Genomic DNA, 8440 nt, shown 5'->3' with positions numbered 1-8440 from the left:
CAGCAAACTCCGTTCTCACAACAAAGCATGACAAACACAAGTGAATCCTCTGCGGGAAATACTGTTAAATAACTACAAAAAACCTACAACAAAACCCAAACCACAAAGTTTAAAACAAAGCCAGACAGTTGTCAAAAAAGGGGGAGCTGGGTTCTTCTCCAGAAAAAAAATGACCCTGGTTTCATGTTTCTCTTCTGATAAAATATTGGCCCTTGCTGAGTGCTGGAAAATCAGGGGCCAGCACCCAGGGAGCTCCCGGGAGCCGGAGTGGCCACTGGCACAGGGATGCTGCTGCTCAGAGCATCCCGTCCCAGAGGCAGCAACGCACCCACACGCAGAGCAGGACCCACCGCAGCAGCCACAGCACAGTTTAACTCTGACCCATCACTCATCTCTACACTGCATTTCAAGTTAGGTTTGGAAAGATTAATAAATTAATGAAGCCACAGAAGAAAATAAAACCAACCAACCAACCAACCAAAAAAAAACCACCCGAAAAGTTCAGTTTGTGTTCTCATTACAGGAGAAAGCGCTCGCGGACCTTCTCCTCGATGGAGTGCAGCTTGGCAGCTCGCAGCGCATCCAGCAGCTCCTTGGTGACCTCGTAGTGCCCCTCTTTGAGGTGGATGAGGAAAGCCCTGAACTTCTCCTGGATGGCCGCCCTGGTCTCCAGTGCCTGCTTCCTCGGTGAGTGCTCCAGGATTTGCTGCAGGCGCTTCAGCTTTCTGACGGGGATGTTCTGGTATGCCACAAAGTCTATCATGGCTTGCTCACAGTCGTCATCTCCTAGAGCTGGTGGGAGAAAGCCGCCCGGAGGTTAGAGGGAAGGTGACTGTGGGACACCAGGAGAGCAGGTCACAGCCCTACAGAGCCTCTTCACAGACCTACTGAGCTTCTCTGTTGGACATCTACCCAGAGAGGTGGTAGATGCCCCATCCCTGGAAATATTCAAGGCCAGGTTGGATGGGGCTCTGAGGAACCTGCTCTTCATAGAATCACAGAATGGTTTGGGTTGGAAGGGACCTTAAAGATCATCTCATTCCAAACACGCTGCCACAGGCAGGGACACCTCCCCCCAGCCCGGGTTGCTCCAAGCCCCGTCCAACCTGGCCTTGAACACCTCCAGGGATGGGGCAGCCACAGCTCCTCGGGGCACCCTGCGCCAGGGGCTCACCGCCCTCACAGGAAAGAATTTCTTCCTAATGTCTAATCTAAATCTCCCCTCTTTCAGTTTACAACTGTTCCTCCTCATCCTATTGCTCCACTCCCTGATCCAGAGTCCCTCCCCAGCTCTCCTGTAGCCCCTTTGGGCACTGGAAGGCTGCAATAAGGTCTCGCCGGAGCCTTCTCTTCTCCAGGCTGAACACCCCCAACTCTCTCAGCCTGTCCTCACAGCAGAGGGGCTCCAGTCCTCTGATCACCTTCGTGGCCTCCTCTGGACTCACTCCAACAGGTCCATGTCTCTCCTGTGCTAAGGGCTCCAGAGTTGGACACAGCACTGCAGGGGGGTCTCACCAGAGCGGAGTTGAGGGGCAGAATCCCCTCCCTCGCCCTGCCGGCCATGCTGCTTTTGATGCAGCCCGGATGCGGTTGGCTTTCTGGGCTGCCAGCACACATTGCCGGCTCATGTTGAGCTTCTCGTCCACCAATTCCCCCAATTCCTTCTCCTCAGGGCTGCTCTATTTGTGCTTGGGATTGCCCCAACCCATGTGCAGGACCTTGCACTTGGCCTTGTAGAACTTCATGCAGTTCACACAGGCCCACCTCCCAAGCCTGTCAGGGTCCCTCTGGATGGCATCCCTTCCCTCCAGCGTGTTGGCATGATGTCCCTGCTCATTGCAGGGGAGGTTGGACTACATGACCTTTAAAGGTCCCTTCCAACCCAAACTATTCTATGATTCTATGTCATTGTCCTCACCTGGGCGCTGCTCTCCAGTTGCAGCTCAGACCAGGGGTCCCAGCCCAGTGCGCCCTGCCGGGAAACCTGCCTCTCGCAACCCATCTTCCAGATTCGGGAGGGTATTTTAGCTCACATGGCCATGTACATCCATGAACATGAGCTGGGGGTCCCCTGCCCAGCTCTGCCCACGCCTGCAGGTGCCCAGGCAGAGCGCGAGTCCCTGCCCGAGGATGTGGCAGCATCTGGCTTGCAGCAGCTCATCCTTTGCCTAAGTCAAGGGGGAAGAAGGAGGGGAAGAGGGAGGGCTGCTGGCTCCTGCTGCGGGCAGGTGTGCGGTGAAATAAGCAGATCAGAATTAGCATTTTGCAATCAGAAAAAAATTGAGGTTGGAAGGAAGGAGGAAAATACCAAATATGGTATCGTTAACTGGCTGACGTCCATCTCTGCCAGGTAACTGCCCTGGAAGGCAGCGTCCAGCCCTCGCCACGGTCTGGATTTCCCAGCAGCGGCCCACCCTGTACGGGGCAGTTAGTAAACAATGTGTAAAAGTTCTTGTAATTTTGAAAAAAGTAAATATACCTTTTCCACTCTCCTCCCTGCTGGGGAGTAGGGCAAGAGGGAAATTCCAGAAAAACGAAGGTAATCACAGTAAGTATTTACACATGTTATTTTTCCTGAAAGTTTCTATTTTCCCATGCAGATTTTTACATCTCGGGACAGGACGAGCTGCAGGTGCAGCCCAGACCAGGGCTTTTGGACAGACCTGGTCCCGGCTGGTTGAAGCGCTGCTGGAGCGCGTCCAGCATAAGGCATGAAATCACAAAGAATTTTCAAGAGATCAAGGCCAAACGATTACTCAACTGGGGAGAGACTGGCCCGGTTTCATGCCATGGTAAACTGGGAACGGTTTCACTGGTTATAGAGGGGTGGGTCAGGTTCCCTTGCCCAGACTCTGCCTCTCCTGCAAACTCGCAGTGTATGTTGAATTACTCCTGCAATTGCAGCCGGGAGGAAGGCAGGTGCCTGCACGCCTTCCGAGTGAAATCATGACAAACCAGAGTTAAAAATACCCCTCAGCTCCCATTGCTCACGGGTCTCCTCTCGCTCTATAAATAGCTGAAAGGCTGCTCTGGCCGTGGGTGCCGTTGCCTAACGAGCGGCAGCGCACATGCTGCTGACGCAGCCTTCACCTGACCGCTTCCGCCTCCCCGGGACCACGTCCTGCTGATGACGGAGCTTTCCATCTCCTCTCTCTGTCGGGATCACGCTCCTGGCAAGGAGCTCGTGGTGTGAGTCAGGATTCGTAAGCAGAAATGTCTCGCGTTGACCGTGCCAGGAGAGGGTGGAAAGGCAGGAGCTCCTCTCGCACGCTGGCGGGGGGAAGAGCCTCCTTGCTGCGTCACCGCAGAGGAGAAGCTCTTCTTGAAATGCGAGTTTCATCTTGATGGAATAAATTTTTTACAGTGAGAAGAACCAATCACTGGGACAACTTCCCCAGCAACACAGTGGGGTCCCCATCGCTGGAGGTTTTCAGGACATGGCTGGACAGGCTGCTGGACAATCTCAGCTCCTTTTCCCATGGAAGGTGGGACCAATGAACTTTCAAGGTGTCTTCCAGCCTGGGCTGTTCTATGGCTCTATGGTTGGTTATTTTTATTTATTTTTTTTTAACTCCAAGGGCACAGGTTCACTGGCACTCGGACCGGTCACATTGGGTTTGTTCCCTGTGTATCTTAACTGGATGCTCAGAGTAGAGCGGGTGGTTTGAAATGGCTGCCTGCTTCACCTCAACTGACAACAGGCCCTTCAGATGGTTTTCAGTCCCTTCCTCACCCCCTCACTTGTTGGGGTGCACGTTACAAAGCACCCAGAGCCAGCCCATCGCTCTCCTTTAGCCTCACCTGTGCCTGCTGGCAGCTCCTGCCCAACCTTTAGCCTCCACCAAGGCTTAGTGCTGTTTGCACTACCATGGTGACACAGTTGACACCATGGCTCTACTTTTCCACCTAACAGGTCAAAATCCACCCTACATTGAGCATCTGATGTACCCTGGACTCTGCTCCATTCAACCTGCATGAGACAAGGTTGCGGCCCCAGTAGAAGTTTCCTGGTAAATGGGCTGAAAGCGCGGGAGAAGTGAGCGCAGGAGCCACGCCAGGAGCCGAGTTGGGTGTCTCAACCCTTCACACTGCGCCCGTTTCCATGACCGCCAGCCATCGGTTATCACTGCGAGCTACCGGTTACAGCTCAATGGCTGCCAAAACTGTCCTCCTGTCCCAGTATCCCCAGTTAACCCAGTCCCTTGGTAAGAACCGACAGGATTTCACTGCCAGCTCTTTGTTCTCGCTGAGCAAGGAGCCTGCACGCGCTTTGGCTGAGCGGTGGCCGTTGCTTAAGCCCTGCACCCCGTCTCTGCCCTACATGACCCCCCTGGAGGGGGAGGAAGGCAGACAATCTATATTTTGTCTAAAGTTACTATTAATTATGGATCACTCCATACTTTTACAAGCTATTTCACCTCAGTTTGCATCTAAATAGGAGAAAGTCACCAGAAAGTTTGCTCTCGCCCTGGGCGGCATCGCGGTCCCGGCCCCCCCCCCTCCTCTGCCCGCGGCTCACCTGGTCCCTGAGTGCTGTTGCTTTTCCCCAGTCTGCAGGAGGTGCAGAGGGTGTCGTGGTACTGGTTGCCCTGCACGTTGGTCACCTTCCCCTGCTGCTCGCAGTTCTGGTGTGGCTGGCACGGCTTGATGCTGGAGTTGGAGGAAGAGAAGAAGCCGCGGGGGCAGGCACGGCACTTGGTGTCCTCAAAGGGGGTACCTGCGCACGGGGAGGCAAAGGGACCATCAGCCTGGGGTGACGAGCTGGCAAGGGAGCAGGGGCAGGAGCTGGGGACGATGCTGGCAGAGCAAAGAGTGCCAGACACCATTCGAGCACGAGGGTGATGTTTTGGAAATGATCGCTGCCTGCAAGTCTCCCAGGAAGCATCCATTTGTAGGGCAAACACCAACGCTTTCCCCAGTCGTTTCCCAAGCCAAAGCATTCGGCACGTGCTGCTACATCGTCACCGGCCTCCAGACACAAGAGGAGATCTCATCTGCTACTGAGAAGGGCCACCTCCCGGGTAGGAGATGCCAGCTGGGGCGATGGGTAAGCCCAGTGCCAAACCAGCCCTTTGATTCACAGCAGAGTCAGGAGGCTCCTGGCCAAGTGAAAGTAAAAGTCGCTGAGAAGGTGAAAGCTCTTCTCGCTTCTGCAGTGCCGCAGTTTCCCACCCAGGCTCTGGGCCAGACCCGCTGCTGCTTCACAGGGACAGTGCCACGCGAGCGAGATTGCATCAGGGTGTCTTGCGCATTCTTTGGGAGAAGAGGGAACAGCCCTGACGGCAGCAAATTTCACACCCCCTTCTCATCTCCTCGTCATGTATCTCGTTAAGAACAAGGTTTCTACTTTGTCACAACCCTCTTTAGGCCATTGCTTTGGCTTTACCAGGGGATGTCCCAGCCAGCCCAGCTGACGACTCCAACACCTGAGTCGGTATTTGCAAATGGGAAATCCACGAGAAGTCCGCGTCCCCGGAGGAACCGCACACGGGTCAAATCACCAACCCAAAAGCCAGCGAGGTCAGCCCACGGCCCCGCAGCCACCGCTCCGCAGCCACAGGGTCCACATCGTCCCCACCCAGACACAGCCCCAGGGCTCTGCCCATCCACCCTGGATGCTGGGTCCTTGCGGGTTCAGATGCCTGGGCGGGGGTGCCATCATTCCCCACGCAAGAAGCCGTTTGTAAAAAAATACTAATCATGTCCAAAAAATTAGCTTCTCCTCAAATGCCTCAACTTGCTGGCGTGGCTCCTCGGTCCCACAGCCAACCCTCCAGCCACATTTGATGTTTAATTTCAAAGGGCTGCCCCGCACTGCTGGGAGACCTGCTTCACCTTTTGCTGCGTTACTGCGTTTTGTAACAGTCACGCCCTATAGAAAAATCAAACCCCGAACTTCAACCATAAGCGTCAGCTGAAGACAGCGGGTATTGCTCCTCTGGCCTGGGAGCCCAGAGCTCTCCTCTGCTGTGCATGGAAAGACTTCAAAAGCCTCCACGCTTCAAAGCGTGACGCAAGATAACGCTGATTTCGCTGATGCTGCCCACGCTGTTTTAGTATACCCACCTGTGGTTTCCAGACGGAGCCTGGTCCTTGGAGGTTCGGGGGAGAGTGAGAGGGAAACACACTTGTCGGCAAGTTGTATTTTTAGAAAGCGTGTACACATATAAATGGGGGCAACTAAGGGATCAGGCAAATTTGTGCTGGAGAAACAGTGGAAAAATAACCCCCCTAAAATATCTCGTGACTTACGTCTCAGCAGGGGACTGAGTCTCGGACGTGGGAATCTCCCTCAGATGAGAATCGAAACTAGGCTGATTTTACAGTTTTGGAACCTCTCCATGTATCCATTTCATGTTTTAAATACAGCCTCTCAAAATTGCTCAATAAAAACCACAAAACCCAGCCCCAGAGCTACACACATTCACCAGCCCTAGCCCTTGCATCATTAGCAGCAGCCCTTTTCAGTCCGGACAATTAGCATTCCCAGCTCCCTGGCTACCTGCCTACGAGGAGGAGGGAGCTGACGGAGGAGAAGGAGCCGCCCGGACCTTTCCACCTGCCGAGAGCCGCGGCAGGGCGAGCTGCTGCTCCGGGGACGGGTGAATCACGGCCCAGCTCTGCCTGTTGTGGCAGGTGAAGCAGGTGACCAGGACTGCTGGGTCCCATCTAAGCGTGGTGCTGGGGGGTGGGGGTTCAAAGGCTTTCAAAGCAAAAGTGGGAGAAAAACCCCAAACAAATCACTCCTTGGAAAAAAAAAAAACGCCGGGAGCAGTTTCACACGCCAGCAAGGACAGCACTGTGCTGGTGAGCAAAAAGGGGGTAGGTCAGGCTATGGGCAATCATCAGCCATTGCGTTTCTCCTTGATTTTTAGCTCCAGCGGAGATTTCAGGATGTGACAAGAGCCTCACAAGCACCCGCACCGCTGCCGCAGCCACCTGGCTAAGGTACTCACCCAGTTTCTCTACGCCGAAGCCCAGCGGACACTCGGAGTGCTTGATGCAGAACTCCATCTCGGAGTAGTAGCCCTCCTGGCACTGACAGACGCGGTTGTGGGTGGAATTGCACTGCTGCACCTCCACCTGCTTCTCCTCGCAGATGACATTACAGTACCGGCACTTCTCCAGGTAGTTCCAGTACTGCGTGTAGTGCAAATCCGGGCAGGGTTCGCACACCGTCTGTCTGTCTCGGGTGCAGTGCTGTGCCACGAAGGTCCCCGGCGGGCACTGCTGGCAGGTGAGCTTCTTGTTTGTCACAGCATCTTTCCATTGGTACGTGGGTTGGGCGCTGCAGCCGAGCTCAGCCAGGAAAAGGAGGAGAGGGGCAAACATCCACTACAGCAAAGAAAGCGCAAAGAGCCCTCAGCTCGTCCTCTCGCAGAGGCAGAAGCAGCAAACTCGGCTGCTGCGTTACAGAATTTGTTACTGTTGTGGATGAGAGAAATTATTCTCCCACTTCACGCCCTCCCCAGTCCCAGGGGTAAAGCAACGGTGGTACCGGGGACCAGCCGCTGTCCCCCACGTGCCTCCCCATCGCCCTCTGCTTGCCACCCCAGGTGACAAAGCCTCCTTCCCAAACAATGCTTCTCAAACCCATTTTGTGGTGCCTCCACAACCCCATCTCCCTCTTTCAGGACTAAAAGCAGCTCCAGCACATTCTCCTCCTCTTGGCACCCCACTCGGTTCCCCACCGTTTGGGGTGAGACCTTTGCAGGTCAAGAAGCAGCAGGGAAGTCTTCCAAACTAGCAAATACAGGGGTGCTCCATAGGAACTCTAAACTTTCTTTGAAATGCGGATACTCGGTATAGGACCGGAGAATCCCAGAGTCTCATTTATCCTCCCTTTCCTTTTCAAAGCACGTGCACCCAACCTTAAGAGCAGGCGGTACGTTACCTTGGATGGATGCCTTAAATTCGGCACGTGGCAGGGTAGCATAGCACCGAGGACTTCCGAAAGCCACGATCAGAAACCTGCGGAGACAGAGAGGGTTCCTCAGAGGCTGGCACTGGCTCTGAGGAGAGCAGCTGGGCTGGAGTTCCCCTCTGCAGCAGCAGCGCCGAGCAGCTTTAAAGCCGAGAGAGACGGGTGAGGACTGTTTAAGAAACGCTGAGTCTGCTTTTCAGACAGTCCTTTCTCCGAGGGAGATGCCGGCTCTCCCCAGCCCAGGGACAGAACGGAGTCTTATAGCACAGCGGAGAACTGGCTTGCCAGTGGAAGGCTGCGTCCGTGCTCCTGACGTACTCATCGCTCCGACATGCGTAAGCGCTCGGAGGAGCAAGTCACCCCCAGCTACGGAGCAGGCAGGACCCAAACAGCAGCCAAGGAGGGAATAGAAGAGGGTGAGGTGGTGGGGGCAGCAGCCGAGGTCTCCCTCCCCACCCCATCCCCCGGGAGCGGCTGCCCTCCCTCCCTCCCTCCCTCCCACCCCTCCCCATTCCA

At 55.0% G+C, this 8440-nt stretch overlaps 1 protein-coding gene across 1 annotated transcript; it reads right to left on the bottom strand.

The window, feature by feature from the left end:
- Nucleotides 1-365: 365 nt before the first annotated feature.
- TNFRSF6B (TNF receptor superfamily member 6b) lies at nucleotides 366-7936 on the bottom strand (the record flags this gene model as incomplete). The annotated part of the gene is made up of 4 exons (XM_082491167.1): nucleotides 366-786; nucleotides 4520-4717; nucleotides 6957-7335; nucleotides 7895-7936. 4 exons carry the CDS (start codon nucleotides 7934-7936, stop codon nucleotides 518-520), a joined length of 888 nt encoding a protein of 295 aa, XP_082347293.1. The 3' UTR covers nucleotides 366-517.
- Between the last annotated feature and the right edge of the window lie 504 nt (nucleotides 7937-8440).

Source organism: Vanellus vanellus (assembly GCF_965231255.1).
Source record: "Vanellus vanellus genome assembly, chromosome: 15".
Lineage (NCBI taxonomy): Eukaryota > Metazoa > Chordata > Aves > Charadriiformes > Charadriidae > Vanellus > Vanellus vanellus.
Note: the sequence above shows the minus strand (reverse complement) of the source record. Positions and strands in the feature narration are given on the sequence as shown.